Genomic DNA, 18,827 nt, shown 5'->3' on the forward strand with positions numbered 1-18,827 from the left:
CGTGATCCATGGCAAGAAGCGAAAGGAAACGCTGGGTCTCTTATTGCAGGCATCAAACGAAGCATTTGCCAGAGAACAATTTAAAAATGTGCCCTCCCTTCTCATTTACCTGGTCTTTAGCAAGGTTCAAAGCCTTTCACGAGCACCCGTAAATGAATCTGCCTGTGCCCTGTGTGCTGGGCATGGCAGGATGATCGTGCCCATTTTACAGTTAGGGAAACTGAGGCAGGCAGGTCGACTGCCTGATTTACAAGGATACGGAGCCCTCCCACCTTCCGTTGACTTCAGCAGGGTATGTGGATTTAGAAGTATCGGGCTGCGAAGGGCTTGCTGTAGTGTCCCGATGTCAGAGCCGCAGTGAGATCGGAGAGGCCCCTCCTGCTCTCCTTATACTCCTTGTGGTGTGAATCGGGAGTGGCTCCATCTCAGTTAATCGAGAACGTCACGTAAATGGGGCCAGAGTCTGTCCCCAGTCCTGTGTTACTCCGGCGTGATCCAGAGCCCGTGTCTTAATCCCGACTCCGACACCGCTTCGGACAAGTCCCTGTAGGCACCGAGCCCCTGGGAGTGAGACATCTGAAGACCGTTGAGGTCACAGGCCTTGGCCTCTCGGTTTTACTTCCTCCACGTGGCGCCGGAGCACATGTGGACCATGAAGATGCCAATACTGAGCAGACTCCCACGGTTAGCAGCAAAGGGCTTTGAAAATGAAAAGAACGAGGCGAGAGCCCAGGACAGAAGCGTCACTTCCAGCACTGGGAAGCTGGCAATCACCTTTCAAAACACATCAGGGAGAAATAAACCTGACATGCTCCTGGGCCTTCTAGCAACAGCCAGCCTCAGGCCAGGCTGTTGGGAAGGGTGCCTGGGTCCTGGCTGGGGGTCTTGATGCGGGAAGGTAAAAGTATTTCCAAAGGATGCTCTGTTCTGTCTCCCCTCTGCATCCACTGCTTGCCCCGAAGGCAAAGCTCCCAGACAGCTGGACAGCCGTGGGAAAGGAGGCTTTTCTCTCTCCGCAGAGGCCAAGCAAAGACGGAAGCTGCCACAAAGCAGCGCTGGACGGGCAAGCGCAAGACACAATCCAGATTCCAGCCACCGCTGTTTGCCCTGTTCAGGTTTGCTCTCTCTCCTGCTGCCGCTAGCGGGGAAGGAGCCGGCAGGTGAAATGGATGGGCTTGCGGAGTAGTCTGTCGGGTAGCGGTGGGAATAAACACCGGGCTGAGCAAAGCCCTAGACCAGGGGGACAACTGAGGTCCAGCTGCTTGGGCTGTGAACCAGTCTTGGCCGACATGTCTTTAGAGTTCAAGGCCAAGAGGGACCAGTAGATCAGGTAGGCTTTCCTTCTCTCTCTCTGGCTACGTCTATACTGCAGCCTTTTGCCGGCAGAGAGTATGCTAATGACGCGCTCATTAGCATTTGTTGTGCTGTCATTTGCATATTCTCTGCCGGTGCTTTTTGCGCAAGAGGTTTTAGTGCAAAAACAAGCAGTGTCAACGGGGCCGTTTTGTGCAAAAAAATCCTTTTGCACAAGATCCGTATGCCTCAAAAAAGGGTCTTTTTGTGCAAAACGGACCCCTCGACACTGCTTGGTTTTGCGCAAAAACCTCGTCCGCAAAAAGCACCGGCAGAGAATATGCAAATGACAGTGCAACAAATGCTAATGAGCACTTCATTAGCATACTCCCTGCCTGCAAAAGGCTGCAGTATAGACATAGCCTCATAGGCCATTAAATATCACTCCGCTAGCTTATGTTACACCCAGGAACGTGTGTTTGGCACATCATCCAGATAGGAGACCCCATCTCGACGGGACAAGTTCTGTTTCGGCCATGGACTTGCTGTGGCACCGCGAGCGAGCTGTGGCCTTGCCCCGTGCCTCGGTTTCCCTTTGTGATCTCTTGTCTATTGGGCTTGTAAACGCTTTGATGAGGGATTGTCTCTTGCTGAGTATTGGGGCCACCCCGTTAAATCAGCATGACAAGGGCAGAAACTCAGCAGCAGTATTCAGTCTGCACATACTGATGTACTGAGTGCTAGAGCAAGCCTGCAACCCTTTGTGCTAACTGCAGCCCTTCCTGACGAGTCAGCATGCCCGCACAGGGCCCTGGCTGCTTCTCCAGCTCTGGAGACAAAACATCATCCCGCCCCTTGTGTAACTCCAATCATTATTTACTCCCCGGCAAAAGGACCCATCGCTGCTGCCTTTCGGACTTGGGAACATTTTACCGCATAAAAACACTAGGTTGGGGGGCATCTGGACTCTTTGCCTGCAACGGCTTTTCCCCCTCTTCACCACTGTGTAGTCAAGACAATTCCACCCCAAAATGTTTTCAATGAGATCAAAAGTCTCCCTAGTGAAGGAGAGGCCTAGATCCTGACCCAGACTGTATCTATTCCACTCCAAACGAATCTGTCATCTTCCCTCAGCCCCAGCGTGCTGGTGAGCTATTTAGAACATGTGGCGGTGCAGCATTTTTGGATGGATGAGGTCTTGAGAAACAACGGGGGTGTTTGCATAGGAAGGAGTCCTGCAGGAAGGGATCTAGGGGTCACAGTGGACCACCAGCTAAATGTGAGTCAGCTGTGTGACACCGTGGCAAAAAAAGCAAACATGAATCTGGGAGGCATTAACTGGAGTGTTGTGAGCAAGACACGAGGAGTCATTCTGCCGCTCTACTCTGTGTTGATTAGGCCTCAGTTGGAGTCTTGTGTCCAGTTCTGGGCGCCCCATTTCAAGAAAGAAGTGGAGAAATTGGAGGACTTCCAGAGAAGAGCAACAAAAATGCTTAAAGGTCTAGAAAACATGATTGGGGAGGGAAGACTGAAAGAACTGGGCTTGTTTAGTTTGGAAAAGAGAAACCAGAGAGGGGACAGGATAGCAGTTTCCAAGTACCTAAAAGGGCGTTACAAGGAGGAGGGAGAAAAATTGTTCTCCTTGGCCTCTGAGGACAGGACAAGAAGCAATGGGCTGAAATTTCAGCAAGGGAGGTTTAGGTTGGATATTAGGAAAAACTTCCTGCCAGGGTGGTTAAACACTGGAATAAATTGCCTAGGGAGGTTGTGGAATCTTCATCACAGGAAATATTTAAAAGCAGGTTGGATAGACATCTACCAGGGATGATCTATGGGTTCCCAAACTGGGGGGCGTGCCCTTCTGGGGGGCGTGCAGAAATTCCAGGGGGGGTGCGAGGCGATCCAGCCACACACACACCCCTAAATCCCATCTCAAGTTTTGCTGCTATTTGGGGGGGAGAGGGAGAGGCGTGAGGGTTTCTCAAAAATCAAAAAGAGGGCAGGACACCAAAAAGTCTGGGAACCACTGATCTCGATGGTGCTTGGTCCTGCCGTGAATGCAGGGGACTGGACTTGGTGATCTCTCGAGTTGCCTCCCAGTTCTAGTGTTCTAGGGTTCTATGATGCAGGTCTCCAGCTCACCGTCTGTCTAATGGACATTGATTGCTGTGTGACATACAAAGCCTGCGTCCACAAGGGAGGTCAGAATCATTTTGGGACGCTTTGATCAACAGTTGAACTGTGGGATTCATTTTTATAGGGGAAATTGGAGCTCTTATTAACCTACTTTCTGCATCATCAAAGGCCAGCATTTGGGCTTGCTGCCTGGTTATTTAATGAGCATCTATTATCAGCCCAGAGTAGCACACAAGCCGGGAAATAATGTGTTGGGAAAGCTATAAATGGAATGACTAACGTTAATCACGTGTCCCTTCTCCTGCTTTCATCAGTGGCTTACAATATATTCTGCAAACAGACGTTAATTCATCCTCACAACTCCCTTGACAAGTAGATACGGCCGATTATACTAGAGACGAGCCAAGCTGGAATCTGTCCTGAAAACTCTGATTCAAAAAGTGGTTTTGGCCTAGGCCAGCATTTTGAGCGTGTTTGTGATTTCGGCTCTGATGGGGCCACAGGCTTGTGAAAACAGCAGCTGGCTTAAGAATCCCCCCCATTCCGGACGGGAACACTCTTGTGCCAGCGAGGCTGCTTGGGGTCAGACGCTCTGGAGAGCATCCGTGAGATGTCAGTGCCTCAAATCCTAGGGCTGCTGTAGCCGTGGCAAGTTCTCGAACCTGAATCCTGCCCTGAAACTAAGCTGAACATTGCCTCTGGCGTGTGTCTCTGTTATCCCCATTGTACAGCTCGGGGGACTGAGGCACAAGGTCGTTCACCAAGTCACTAGCAGAGCTGGGAAGAGAATCAAGGTCCTGTGTTCCTCCCTTTGCTTTCATCACTAGGGGACAGTCCCATCCGGAGATAGGAACAGAGATCAGGAGTCCTGAATCCCCGCCACCATTCTCTCCTGTTTAGTCTGCTGATGCCTTACCCATTAGGCCTCTGGGACCCACCCCACCTCCCTACCTTCAGCCCCCTTCTTTATTTTCCCTACCTTCAGCAGATGCCGGCTCAGCCCTGGGGAAGCGGGAAGGCATTAGTCTACATGGCAAAATGCCCCCGATCCTGCCAACTCCTCTGCATTTGTAGGCTTTAGTCCTGATTCCCTTCCCATAACCACTAGACAACACCACCCTGCTTGCACCCGGCTCCGGATCCTGCTGTGCGAGCTTCTGGTGGGCCTGCCTCCCCACCGTCAGACTGAGTCTGCACAGACAGATGCACTGTTCAAGCTCTGTGGAGCTGTCATCAGAATAGCCCGAGTTCCTCTTGAGAAGGCAAGTTGCTTCCCCCTCCGCCAAAGGAGATTTCGCTAGGTAATAGAAACCCAGTGGAAGGGGGGTATGGTCACCAGGCAGCACATGCAGCAGGCAAATTAAACCGATGGCCCTGCTGATGTGTGTGCCAGGCTGCACCTTCCTCAGTAAGGATGTCAGAGGAACTTTGCTCGTATGTACGCAACTGGCAACCCCGCGCTTCGCTTTGTTGTTGGGGTCTTCTCTTTTCCTTCCTTCCTTCCTTCTTACCTACCTACCTACCGGGCCACAATTGCAGCTGGGATTCAGACTCAGGGCTGAGCCTGCCCGAGGGATCGCTCTCCTAAGCCAGGGAAAGAAATGTAGTCGTGCTTCCCAGCTGCTTACGAGCCAGCTGCGGGGCAGTGCCCTCCCAGAACATGCAGCAACAAGCTGTCGGCAGGAGACCGTCATGTTGGACGTAATAGGAAATTCCAGATGCGGTAGGTACAATGCCTGGTAGCGCTTTTTTCCTGTTTCATCAGTGGGTGACCCAGATGATATAAAGCCCGCAGACAGCGAGAAAAAACCCCTCACGGTTAAAAGCAGCAGCTGCAGGGATGGAGGAGACCAGGTCTGGCCCGGCTAACGTGGCAGAGACAGCAACTGAAAGTGGAGTTCCAGCCCTTTCCATCACACTGTCTCAGCGGCACAAGCGGTAGATTGGCCAGGGAAATCCAGTTATTTGTAAACTAAAAGTCCTCATTGCTTTTTGAGCACCTTCCATCCCAGGATCTCAAAGCCCCTCACAAGAGGGTATTGAACAGAGCCTCACAACACCCCCCTTGTGGGTAATTAGCCTCAGTGGCTCCGTTTTACAGCTGGGGGAAACTGAGGCACGGGAGGGCCATGACTTGCCCAAGGTGTCGTGGCACTGCAGGGAACAGACCCCACATCTTCTGAGCCCTAGTGTGCGCCTTGAGTTACGGCAGCACACGGCCCGTCTCTCCCACTCCCTGGCCACTTCCGAGCAGACTTGGCTCCCTAGAAAGGCGCTGAATCGGCAGGCTGCTGTCCCCCACCGTGCCTCGTTCCTCTGGCAGCAGCAGCCGCTTTATTTCCCCTCCCTGGGAGCACGGCGGGCGGGACGGGCAGTGGTGGGCCTGGCCAGCCCTGTGAAGCGCTTGGTCCATCCCTACATGCGCACCAGGGATGGTGGCAGGGAGATGGCTGGACACAATGAAACACGGCAGCAACGTCCCGATCAGACAGGCCGCTTCCAGCAGTCAGATGAAGGGGTCTGGGACGGGACTGTGGACCGAATCAGCTGCCCAGGGAAGTCTGGGGGGTGGGGCCGTCCTGGGAGGTGGGTCCGGGGAAGTGATGAGAATGCAGAGCCAGCAGGGAGTGTGTGAGCCGGAGTTAGGGGCTCTGGGCCAGGCCAAAGACATGGGCAAGGGGAGATACTGCCTTCCAAAAACTGCCTACACTGTGCCTGGTTCTCCGGGCTGCCTGGCTCTGTGGCCACCCAGGCGGGCTGAGGTGGCGGCAGAGCTGCCCAGGAATCGGGACAGGGGTAGGGGAGATTAAAGGGCCTGGGGGGCAGTAACCTGAGGTGGGGGCCAGGTTTGGCTCCACAGTGAGGAGGAAAGGTGGCAGAAGGGGCGGGGCCTCTGGCAGAAGGGGCGGGGCCTCTGGCAGAAGGGGCGGGGCCTCTGGAAGAAGAGGCGGGGCTGTGGATTACTTTCCCCAGCTGGGCCTGCCCTGCACCCCCTGCCCAAAGACAAGGCATTCTCACTGCCAGTAAGGTGATGCTTCGCCTGCGTCCTTTCATCCCGCATTTCATCTCCCTCTGCCATGTGGCGATCAGAGAGCTCGAGAGCACCACACGACTGGGCCCTGCCTGTGCCCAAGTCAGCGACGGGCTCAGCAGCGCGTGGCCCAGTGGGGGCAGCACCGGCTCCGAGCCCTCCCTGGCCTCATGCTTTGCCCCTCCTTGGGCGCCCCGTGGCCGGGTCACCGACCCAGCACCCTGGCTCGCAAGCCGGAGTGTGGCTGGGCACGAGGCAGCCCTGGGCTCCCCTTCCCTCACCCCCGGCGGCGAGTCGGCTGCGGAAGTCAGAGGGGCTTGGTTGCCTGGCGGAGCCCTACCCTGCGGGCTGAGAACCGAACGCTGCCCTGGCTTTCCATGCCTGGGGGGGGGGGGTCTAGGGCCCGGCCACAGAGCTTTATAGTGGGGCGCGGGGCAAAGACGTCTCTTGGAGCAGCCTCCTGCAGCCTCCGCTCTTCCTGTCAGAGCTGAGCGTGCCGGGGAGGGGGATGGGAAACACCCCCTCTTTCTTAAGGCCCCTCAACCAGCCTTTCTTTGCTCGGCTGCTAGGACAGCCGGGGAGGAGAAGCCTGTGAGGGAGAAACAGGCTCCCTTAGCCTGGGGAAGGTCGAAGCGACGTCCTTCCCCGCGTGCCAAGCAGGCTGAGGCCCGCTCCAGCGCAAAGCCGCCCTGCTACCCGAAGCGCGTCCTGAGCCGGTTCAAAGATGGCTCCCCTCTCAGCCGGCTTCCGATGCCGTTTGGCTGGCGGCGTGGACTGATCGCGGCACGTCTGAGGGAGCGAGGCCCTGGCCGCGCCCGCCAGCCCGTGCTCTGACCGGGTCCAGACTTGTTCTCCAAACATGCTCTCTGCTTGTTACCGGGCCTGCTGGAAACCCGCCCTCCAAATACCCAGCCCTCTGGCCATGAGGCCTGGAAGAGGCTCTCGCTGCGGGTTATAGCTGGAGGGAGATTGGCTGCTATTCCCGTTGGGCTCTAAGGTTTCAGAGGAGCTCCCAGACTCCCTGTCCTGATTGGGAGAGACAAGCTGGGGGGCAGGCAAACGCTCGGGACAAGGTCCCGTCAGGACACGGGGATGCATCCTCTGCAGTTGCTGATCCCTGTGGCCTGTGGGGCGTGGCGTGTGGAGAAGGCTCTGTGTGCGCATCTCAGCTGGAAGAGCTTCCACACTTCCATGGCCCTCCTCTGTCACCCCAGCCCAAAGGCCGGGGGGAGGGGGTTGAGGAGGAGCCAGGGGGACACTGAGGCAGGGACAGGCCAAGCCCAATATCTGTCAAAGTGGGCACTGATTTGGGGGCCGCCCCGGAGACACCTGGACCTACTTTTCCGAGGGGGCAAAGCCCCCGCCCCAGCTCTCGCTGGAGAGGGGAACGCGGCGCAGTCATGCAAATCCATTACCCCCGGTGGGGTGGCACCGAACGCTGGGGTCACGGTTGAAAGCGCAGGCTCTGTGAGGAGCCTGGAGCCATGCAGCTAGGCAGGGGCAGAGCCGAAGTCTCCATACGTGGTAGGACACGAGGCTCAGCGCCTGCTCAGTCCCAGCATTCATTTGGAGGGTCCTTCCGCAGGCTGATCACGGGAGGCCCTCAATACACAGCCCTCGTTTCCTTAGACATACCTGTTCTACCTGCTTCCATCCCAACCCCCCTCCGGGGAAAGTCCCGGCCTGGGCCAGTCCTCCATCTCCAGGTGACGACTTCTCCACTGGCCATTCTCTGCCCCTCCCCCCGGCGTACGGTGGCTCTGTCTCGAGATGACGATGGAGCGCGGTGAAAGGCGGAGACGCAGCGCCGCGGCGCGCTCTCGTTTCTGCAAAGGCTGGACACAAGCGGGGCTGGGACCCGCGTTGAAGCTCCCTGAACGGCGGCCGCGGGCGCCGGTCGGTTGTGATCAAACCGCGAATCGGTTCTGCATCCGCCCTTGGCCTCGTGCAGGTGACGAGGACTGGCAGAAAGACTGGCGAAGGCAAGCGGGTGCAACACCAGCAGCCTTCAGCTGGGCATCGGAACGGCCAGACTGGGTCAGACCCTAGGTCCAGCTAGCCCAGTGTCCCGTCCTCTGACCAACGCCAGGGGCCCCAGAGGGAGTGACCAGAACAGGGAACCATCAAGTGACCCCCCCCCAGGCCCGCCGACGGCGGGGAACTGCACAGGGGCCCACTGCACTGCGGCAGCAGGGGCCCCGGGCCCCTTTGAACTGCCACGGGAGCGCTGGAGCGCCGCTCAGAGTGGCTTTCAGAGCTGGGGAGAGGCCAGCGCTGCAGTCTCGGTGGCGCTAAGGGTTGACTGCCCTAGGCCCCACCCTTTCCGCCATCAGCCCCGCCCTCTCTGAGGCAGAGCTAGGCCCCTCCTCGTGGTGGCGGTCAGCCCTGCTGTCCGTCCCGTCACCCATTCCCAGCTTCTGACAGAGGCTAGGGACGTCATCTCTGCCCAGCCTGGCTAATCGCCATTGATGGACCTGTCCTCCATGAACTTATCTAGCTCTTTTTTGAATCCTGTTAAAGTCCTGGTCTTCACAACATCCTCTGGCGAGGAGTTCCACAGGTTGTGCAATGTGGGAAGAAATACTTCCTTTTGCTTGTCTTAAACCTGCTCCTGATTAATTTCATGTGGGGACCCCTAGTCCTTGTGTTATGGGAGCAATTAATAACTTTTCCTTATTTATGTTCTCCACAATAGCCAGGATTTTATAGCCCTCTCTCACCCCCGCCCCCCCCCCTTAGCCATCTCTTTTCCAAGCTGAAAAGTCCCAGTCTTATTAATCCCTCCTGATCGCACCAGGGCTGACCTGGGCCTCTTGTGCTCTGCAGGCACAGTTACCTGGTGTCCTGGAGATAATCACCCAAGGAAAGCTGATCCCTTGGGCTTGGGGCGAGGACGCAGCTCAGCTAGTTGGTGTTTCCTGGGCCCTGCAACCTCTGCATTCCCGAGGGCCCCGACCAGCTCCTGGGAAGTCAGTGGAGAGGGGCCCATCGGTTCCAGAGGAAGCCAGATCAGGCTTCTTACTCATTTCCTCGCCGGCGGCAGTATCGGAGCCATAAGCAGGGGTGTGAAGCATAATGAGGTGAGGAAGAACGGATGATCCATTTGGGCAGGCCCCTCCACTCAGCCAGGCCTCCCTTGGAGGGAAGGGAGGGGGGCCTGGCTGAGGAGGACTTTGGGATCTGGCCCCACTCTGGATAGCTAAGTGAGCTCCCGCCCGCCCTACCGACCCACGTGCACCTCACCTTCTGAGCCTGGACGATCATCTTCCTCACCACCTCCTTGATGTGCGCCTGCCCGTCGATGGGCGGCTGCATGTACACCATGGCCCTGGTGACCCCCCGGTAGGCCACGGACTCGGGCCAGCCCAGGTCCAGCTGCGGGATGGAGCGGTCGGATCGCTGGGGCCAGTACTCCAAGGAGGGCGCCAGCTCTCCCGGGCCCCCTTGGCTGGCGCAGTCCCCGTCGCTGTCCCCGCCCCCGGGGCGCGGGATGTACTCCGACCCCGGGTCGTATGTTTCCACCGACTCCGTGATCTTTTTGAGCTCCAGCTCGGAGAGGAAGTCCCGAATGTTCTCTTTCTTGAGGACCTCGTAGAAGGCCTCTGGCCCCTTGGAGACCAGCGCTTCCAGGGCCAGCCGCTGCTCCTCGCTGTAGAAGAACTCCGGCTTGGACTCGCTGGATCGCCAGTTGACGTGGCTGTTGTCCAGACACTGCACCTGAGAGAGAGCCATGGCCCCTGGCACACAGAGTCAGTCACTGAAGGGAGCCTTCGACACCAGCGAACGCTACCCCCCGACAATAAATAAGGAGTGAATTATTTCCCAGTTTTTAAATAACTTAAGGATGGGTTTTTTTCTCCTTCCTGTGCTAGACACAGCAGAGGGTCCCGCTCGCCCTGCTCCGGCTGGCTGTTTCTCCACAAAGCGCTCACTCGCTCTGCCTCAGGTCTCCTGCGTCTTTGGTTATTTCCACTCACGCCACGTTTCTCCTTTACTCATCGGCTCTGCCCAGCCCAGGTGGCCTCCGTGCCAGAGTAAACCTGAGGAAAACCAATTCAGCTCCTGGCTCCCAGCTTTCCGGTTCCGTAAGCCGGGTGAGAGGCGACGCTCACACGCACGGGCGCTGTGATAATGGCACAATCCCTTTGAATTCTCTAGCACCAGGGCCACTTCCTTCTCGCCGCCTGCCCTGTCCCGCAGTGAGCGTAGAAAGTAAAATAAAATACAAAAGAAAATAACAGTTTTTAAAAAATCCAGGAAATCGGATGGGCAGCAGCTGGGGGTGGGGGATTTCTCAGTCTGATTCTTCCTCTCTTTCGCCGTCCCTTTCTGGATCTGAAATTCCCCGAATGGGATCAAGCTGATCAGTTTCACTGCTGCAAAATCCTGCCTGTTGCTTCCTGGTCAGTTTCTCCAGCGTTCCCGGGGGCTGCTAGCTGGATTTGTGCTGGGCTCTTGCCGGTAGGCAGTGTGGAGATGGACAGGTAACAGCAAGAAGGGAAAAGAAGAGGGGGGGGGGGGGGAAGAATGATTCATAGCTCCGCCCTGCCCCACCTGCAATCACATGCTGCTGTCTTCAAACATTCCTCATATCTGCAGCCTGAGCCGTTAACTCCTTCAGCAATGCAGTGCACACATGCCTGCAAAGCCAGCCCTGGGCAAGATGGGGGGTGAGCAGGAAGCTGATTCAGCTGCATGGCACAGCTCCTGCTTTTGCTACGTCCTAGATCTCGCCTTCCCCAAGGCAAAGGAGAAGGGACGTGTCTGGGTCTGCTCACACTCTTGCTCCTGTATCAGAGGCAGCAACAGGGAGAGGGGGGCAGCCGGCTCACCAGGAGCCGTGTTCACCGGCTCTCGGGGAGCCGGCTGTGAGTGCATGTAACCGTGTGACTTTTTCAGTCGTGACGTGTTTACACAATTACCTGCAATTTAACATCCCTAGTTGGCAAATGCTTTTGGGGTTTCATTTAAAAAATAATGAAAAAAAAAATCCATTTTTTCTCTGGAGCCCACCCGCCCCATCTTCTGATTGGCTGTGCATGTTAACCCCTGCTGTTAACCACTGCCAGCCCTGACAGCAACCCTGGCACCCAGGGTGAACAGGATGAGTCCTTGTCAACGGAGCTAACAGAGCACCTCCCCGAGCTAGTCGCTATAGTAGACTATCATCTTCTTTGGTGGGCCCGCCTCAAACAGGGGCTACAAGTTCATGTGCTTCCCAGAACTTGCGGCAGCAAAGTTATGTGAACAATTGGGAGAAAGAAAGAAAAAGACCCAGACTTCGTTAATAGACAATGACAAACCGGAACTGTCTCACACACCAATCCCATTGAATTTAGCTGACTCTAAGGGGTTTCAGAATCCCGGTCAAGTTCTCACAGCAATGTAAATCCAGCATTATTCCAGGGGTCACTCTGAGGCTGATGTGACTCCATCAATGCCAGAGAAGTCGATTTGGGTGCACAGCGGTGTCAGTCATTTTGCTCCATGTTCTAGGACAAAACATCCTGTCGCCCCGGGTCCCCCGAGCTGCAAAGATTCTAGATTCAGAAGTGAGGAGCTCACATTGCCTCATGCTGTCCACATCTGGCCCCCTCCCCCATAGAGCGTGGGACACGGGGCCGATGCTTTTACAGGGTACCACCGGTGGCAATGGCCATGTGGTCAAGGAATGGGGCGTTTAGACGCGCTGCGCCCCTGGGAAAACACACCAGCCCCTTCTGCTCTGATCTAGGCAGGCTGCCAGTGAGGAACCCAACCGGATGGTGGTGGCTTGAGGATCTGGGGTGTCCCATGTGAGCACTTTCAAATAACTCACCCATGTAACGAGCTGCCCAGTCAGTTCCCTTAGCAGTTCTATGAGAATTTCTTGCCCCTCGGGCAGAAGACTGGAAATCCTGCCTCTAGTTCGCTATCTGTAAACAAGGGGGGGAATTATTTCCTTTCACTTGCCTTTTCAGTCTGCATTCAGTGGTTGGAGTGCAAACTCTCTGGTGTAGGGCCTTTTTCTGTACTGCACCTAGCACAGAGAGACTGATCTTAGACAGGGCCTCTCATGCTACCTTAACACACAAAGTGTGGCTGCTACAAAACCACCGTAAGACAATAAAGTAGCCGGAGTTGTCGTGATGGGCCCCCTGTTTCCCTTGCAGCCCCGACTCAGCCGGGCACCACGAACACTTTGGGACTGGCACCGAACCTTTTTTATGTGGACATAAAGGCCTTTAATGGGCTTGCACATGGGCTTTCAAATAGGCCCATGCTTAAATAGCTTACTGCAGCCGTGGCCAACCGATGACTCGTGAGCCGCATGCAGCTCTCCTCCCCCCAAAAATGCAGCTCGCGAAGCTGCCCCCACACCCCTGAAAATAGCTCCCAGCTCCCAGTGGCATCCGGCGTGGCCATTCAGAATGGCGTCTTCAAGATGGTGGCAGCTGGCGGGAGCCTGATGTGGCGAAAAAGCCTTTCCTTGTGTTTCTTAAAGGGACAGTCCTTTTTTTTTTTGGCTCGACAATTTTTCCTCTCTAGCTCTTTGTGCTATATGCACAACTATTTTGGCTGTTTGCCTGTAACAAGTTGACCACCTCTAGTTTACTGAATCGGGGCCCTGTGTTTCTTGTCAGGGGTGGAGTCTAACGCTGTTGCAATTGAGTGTACAACACCACTTGAGTGCATTGGTACGTCACCCACATAAATCAGGTCAGACTGGGGCCCGGTGGCTCTTTTGCTGTATTGACTATCCATGTACGTGAGCAGAGACTTTTAAGGAGCAGGGGTGTGGGGTTGGAAACATTGCAATGAATACAGCTCACAGGTTAGAGGCTGTAATGCCTTTTATTGGACCAGCTGCTAAGGGGAAGAGTCAAGGATCCATCCGTGCATAAAACCTAAAAAGGGACCACATGCTGTCAGGAAAGGGCCTATTTGAAGGAACTATCAACAGGAGAAGAAGTGCACATTTCGATTGTCACTCGCGTGAAGCAGATCTGGCGAAATCCCTGAGCATCTGGCCTGTGGCTTCAAGCCTGAATGTGCTGTACTATCTGGCGGTAAGAAGTCTCAGAGGGGTCGCCGTGTGAGCCTGTAACTTTAAAAACAACACGCAGTCCGGTGGCACCTTAGAGTCTAGCACAGAGGCGGGCAATCGTTTTTAATGGGGGGCCACTCCGAGATTTTGACACGTGGTGAAGGGCCGCACTTCTGTGAAGGGGGTGTGCAGTCTGGGACGGAGGTTGGGTGCAGGAGGGAACTTGAGATAGGAGACTGGGGTACAGGAGAAGATGAGGGGTGTGAGAGGGAGTTTGGGTGAAGGAGGAGGCTGTGGTCTGGGGCAGGGACATGGGCTGCGTCTAGACTGGCATGATTTTCCGGAAATGCTTTTAATGGAAAAGTTTTCTGTTAAAAACATTTTCGGAAAAGAGCATCTAGATTGGCAGGATGCTTTTCTGCAAAAGCACTTTTTGTGGAAAAGCATCCGTGCCAATCTAGACGCGCTTTTGCGCAAAAAAGCCCCGATCGCCATTTTCGCGATCGGGGCTTTTTTGCGGAAAACAAATCTGAGCTGTCTACACTGGCCCTTTGGACTTTTGCCTGAACGGGAGCAGCATCGTATTTCCGCAAGAAGCACTGATTTCTGACAGTAGGAAGTCAGTGCTTTTGTGGAAAGTCAAGCGGCCAGTGTAGACAGCTGGCAAGTTTTTCCAGAAAAGCAGCTGATTTTCCGGAAAAACTGGCCAGTCTAGACACAGCCTTGGAGTGCATGATCCACTAGGGGATATGGGTGCAGGAGAGGATTTTGGCCTGGAGAAGGGTCTCTTGCAGGCAGGGCCGGCTCGAGCCATTCGTGCGCCCTGGGCCCCAGGAGTGCAGCGCTGTCCCTGGGAGTGCGGCGCGTGCGCGGCCCTGCCCCCAGGTGCCTGGCGCATGCACGGCCCTGCCCCCGCCCGGTCCGGCAGCCCTGCGTGGCACTCCCTACAATGGGGTGCCCCGGGCAGTAGCCCGGTCAGCCTGTAGCTTGGGCCGGCTCTGCGTGGAGGGTGTGCCAGGTTTGGGAGGGTGTTGTGACCTGGGTGAAGGGGGTGCAGAGGGTTTGGGTGGTGACCTGGGGCAAGGGATTGGGGTGCAGGGCCTGGAATGGGGTATGGGTGCAGGAGAAGATTCTGGCCTGGGGGAGAGGTGTAGGAGGGGGTACAGGCTCCGGGAGGGAGCTGTGGCCTGGGAGAAGGTAATTGGAAGGGCGAGAGGGGGTGGGGTGCCAGAGACTGGAGGCACTTACCTGCAGAAACCTGAGGCAGATTGTCTGCTGCAGGCTGCTCACTGCTCCAGGTGACTCTGCTCTGGGCATGAGGGGGAGGGGGGATGGAGAGGGAGGGAGAAAGCTTCCTGCATTGCTTCTGCTCCCAGCAAAAATTCTCAGCTCCTGTTGGCCAGAAACAGAAAGAATGGCCAATGGGAGCGGAGCTATTTTGCTCCTGGCTGAGGCGGGAATAGCATGAAAAGTCTCCCCCCTCCCTCCCCAGCCATCCAGAGCAGAGAACAGCTGGCTTTTTAAAGTGTGAGCTGCTCTCTACCTCAGGGTTCCGGTGAGGCAGCTGCAGGCCAGATCCGGCGGCTTGGCAGACCGGATCTGGCCCACTGGCAGCCTCTTGCCCGTCCCTCTTCTAACAAATATATTGTACGACGGGTAAAGGGATGAAGTGAGTGTTACCCATGAGAACTCATGATCGAATGTATTTGTTAGTCTCTAAGGACATGTCCGCACTATGCGGAAGATCGACAATGCCACGGTCCATCGTCTGGGGATTGATTTAGCAGGTCTTGTAAAGACCCACTAAATCGAACTCAGAAGGCACCCCTGTTGGTGCCAGGATTCCTGTTCCTCACAAGGAGTAAGGGAAGCCTACTCCCGTCAACCTCCCCGCTGTGTGGACGGCGCAGAAACTCAATTTTAGATAAGTGGGCTCCAGCTACATAATTAACGTATCTTAATTCGACTTTCCGCTGTAGGTAGACCAGGCCAAAGGTGCTACAGGATTGCTTGTTCTTTTCTATGGAGTTAGTTAACCAAGGGTGCATTTGATGGTGTTATTCTTAATTATTTGTATTTCCGTAGTGCACGTGTAACTCACACACCTGCTGGCTGTGGTTCACTGATCCAGGGAGTGCTTCTGAGACCACTTCCAGAGAGACACAATGAATTTGCTCTACAGCCTTCGCCGAGAGCCAGCTGGCTTTTAGCTCAAGCAGTCAAAGCTCATGCACTAAGCTCCAGAGGTCCCACCTCTCGGTATTACGCATAGAAGCCCCAAGTTTGAACCGGGACTGTGCTGTGCTGTATTTGCCAGGCTGCCCCAAAGCCCTTCCAGTCTAAGACAAGGGACAGCTGGTGGACACAGGCAGACAGAGAGATGTACAAGGAATCAGAGAGTCCCTACTGCTCAGTGAGGTAGAGACCAGCAACCTAGCAACTGTTTGGGAGGCTTCCTGGCAAAGGAGAGATGTGGAGGAGGAGGAAGCTTTGTGGATGGTTATGGGGTGCTCCTAGGGTTGCCAGATACTTTCACAAAAAAATCCAAACATGGCGGGAAAAAATTGGTTGAGCAAAAAAACCCAGGAGACCAAACTTGTTGAGCAAAAAACAACAAAAAAAGTCGCTGCGCCTTTAAATTGCCATGCTCCTGGTGAAAACCTGGCAATCCTGGAAGGAACAACATGGAGGGGATTGTTTGAAAGTTCAACAGACGTCTGGAGCCCAATTCTACAGCTGGCTGCTCAGATCACCTCCTAACCTGTTCGTTGGGTATCGAAACACTCCAGTGTGGGACAGGACACTTTCCTTTAGATGCTCGTGGGTGAGAATGGGGGTGGAGCCCTTCCCGGCTTTGGTGGAGAACGTGGGTTGGAAGTCAAGGGGGCTGTGCTATTTTGCATCAGCAGAGGGCCTGGCTCCACGTTTGGTTTCAGTCACTGCCTGCAACTGTGAGGCTCAACCTGCCCCCCCATTGAAAGGCCCCCGTGGTCTGGCTGTCCAGCTAGTCCGATGCTCCGGGCTGCAGTCGGTTTGGCATCGGCCTGTCTTTGTTAAGGCTCGGAACGCCCAGGGGCGTGTCAGACACACACCGATTACTTAGGAAGATGATTTGATTAGCCACCCACATGGCCGCGGAGAGCCAGGGCGGAGGCCTGCCTGGCTGGTACGGCCCAGATGAGCGTTGTAATCAGCTGTCTTCCACCCACTGCTGCGGTGCTGCTGCCCTGAGCGATCGCTCGCTCAGCCACACTCAGCGCCTCTTGGTTTGGGACGGGAATGGCCAGGCTGGGCCAGGCAGCTGCAGCTCAGGAGTTTGGTTCTCAGGAATTATTATTTCTTTTGCCTCCACTGGATTGATGACCCAGGAGCAGCCTCATGGCTAGCCCGAGGGAGGACAACAGAGCCCCTTTAGTTCTGTGTGGGCTCACACAAGCTGGGCCATGCACTAGCCCTGTGGACACAACCAATGCCCCCTCTATGTGCGGAATAAATTTTGCCGCGTGCACCAAAGCATGTGCAGATGTGCACCACCAGTAGAAACACACGCTGTCAGCTCTGCTAATCAGCTGGGCAGCATTTGAATCTCTCCTGAGTGGCCATCCTCACAGTCAGCTTTCAGGGACACAGAACACAATGCCCTCCTCTCCCTAGACTCGCCATGACCCTACCCTATTGAAATCAATGAGAGCTCTATCAGTGAGTCCTCAGGGTTGGGCCCTTAAATCCTTCCTCGTCCTCACCCAGATCTACTTCCACTTGCCCTCCTCTGCCTGCAGCTGAGAGAGACAGCCAGGACTGCGTTTCCTGGTTAGCTCAAATCTTCCCTTCCCTGCGCCCGGCATTGGGACCTCTGGGTTGTGAACCACTCGGCTTTCAGCAAACTCGCAGAGTTGTCGAACGGGAGACCTCCCGAGGCAGGCAGGAGCAAAGGGTGATGTCATATAGAGCACAAGCCACTCTGCTTAGTCATTAGCTCTTCCTCTGAAACAAAACTGGGAATTGCAAAAGGCAGCATCAACACACCAGGGGGCTGGGGCCGGTTCCTAGCTCTGCCACTGGCAGGCTGTGCGACCATGAGCCAGTCACTTTGCCTCCCTGCCCCCGAAAGGCTCTGTCTGAAAATCTTGGGCTAGCATGAGACTGCGGAAATGCCTGCTTGCAATTCACGTTGGTGAATGAAGCAGCCGGTGGGCAGAGCCTTATTGTGGTTGATGCTTCATTACTAGAGCTGGACCAATACCAGCGTGTCACTTTGCTCTTCTATAGTGTCATCTGTCCAAGGAGCTCAGAGGCCTTTCTAGCCATCCATTAAAGCAGCTGTTTACAGATGAGGAAACAAGCAATACAGCAACTTGCTCATGAGCCCACAACAGAGCCCAGAATAGAACACCAGCTTTCCTAATGGCAGGCCCCTCCTCTCCCCCCCCGGCTATAACCATTATGCAGTGCTGCCTAACCTCGGATTGCTGGCTTCAGCTGGGTAGTGAGCTCAGAATCTGGCTTGGAATCTGCTCATCTGCAAACAGGAAGGCTTGCTCGGTTCCGTTCCAACCCCTGTTCTACAGCAAAAGGGGTTTGCGATGGGATTCACTCTCCCACCTCCCTGTATTTCGTTGAACACGTCGGACCAAATTCATCCTGGAGGGGACCAATGTTCCTGCTCATTTTTTTCTATCCGTGTGCAGAATAAATGTTGTTCTGTGCACCAAGACTTGTGTAGATGTGCACCACCGGTAGAGACCTATGTTGCTAACTGTGGGCGCACTGCTAAACAGCGGGGCGGTATGTGAATCTCTCCTGGGTGTCCGCCCAAGTGCTCAGCTTACAGGGAACACAGGAGGGGATCCACACAGGACTCAAATGGAATCGAGGAAGATTATTCTGTTCTTATGCCCCTGTGGGGAATATTTGGGGCCAGTCTGTACAAGGAATGTGCGTATCGTGGGGCGCAGGAAACAGCCTCTTGGCAAAAGTTCTTTAAATGCTCCCTAGGAAAATCAGCCATGGGCTGCCAGGGCGGAGACCCTGTCTCTACCCCACCCATCTCCAAAAGCCCAGATCAATCGCTCATGGGCGTGACTCTCCAAGTGAGTGAGCTCAGGGGAGTGGCTGAGAATTGCCAAGGAGAGGCAGAAATGAAGATGGGCTACTCCCTGCCTTTATTGAAAGGATTCAGTAGCTGGATGCGCTGATATTTATCAGTGCGGCGCTAGGCTTGCCCTGACAATCAAAAAGGGCTTAGGGCCCACGGAAACTCTGAAATAATTGGAGCGCCAGTGCTGCCCGCTGAGTCTGTCCCAGTGGTTTTTACGATGCCAGATCGGTGCCCCTACAGGG

General features: G+C 55.3%; 2 protein-coding genes across 5 annotated transcripts in view; one reads left to right on the plus strand and one right to left on the minus strand.

Moving 5' to 3' along the window:
- Nucleotides 1–10,989, minus strand: part of SACK1G (scaffolding CK1 anchoring protein G) — a 35,046-nt gene extending 24,057 nt beyond the window's left edge. Inside the window, exon 1 of one of the 3 annotated variants that reach the window (XM_075899776.2) lies at nt 9,704–10,988. In XM_075899776.2, coding sequence (XP_075755891.2) covers nt 9,704–10,192 — 489 coding nt within the window. In that variant the 5' untranslated portion in view covers nt 10,193–10,988. Of the gene's footprint in view, nt 1–9,703 lie in introns of all 3 variants that reach the window. The other 2 variants (XM_075899775.2, XM_075899777.2) reach the window with 2 other exon arrangements.
- The window catches only part of SLC5A10 (solute carrier family 5 member 10), a 105,437-nt gene that overhangs the window by 59,429 nt on the left and 27,181 nt on the right, over nt 1–18,827 (plus strand). The window lies entirely within an intron of this gene.

This window comes from Pelodiscus sinensis, chromosome 15, assembly GCF_052426305.1.
Source record: "Pelodiscus sinensis isolate ZL-2025 chromosome 15, ASM5242630v1, whole genome shotgun sequence".
Classification (NCBI taxonomy): domain Eukaryota; kingdom Metazoa; phylum Chordata; order Testudines; family Trionychidae; genus Pelodiscus; species Pelodiscus sinensis.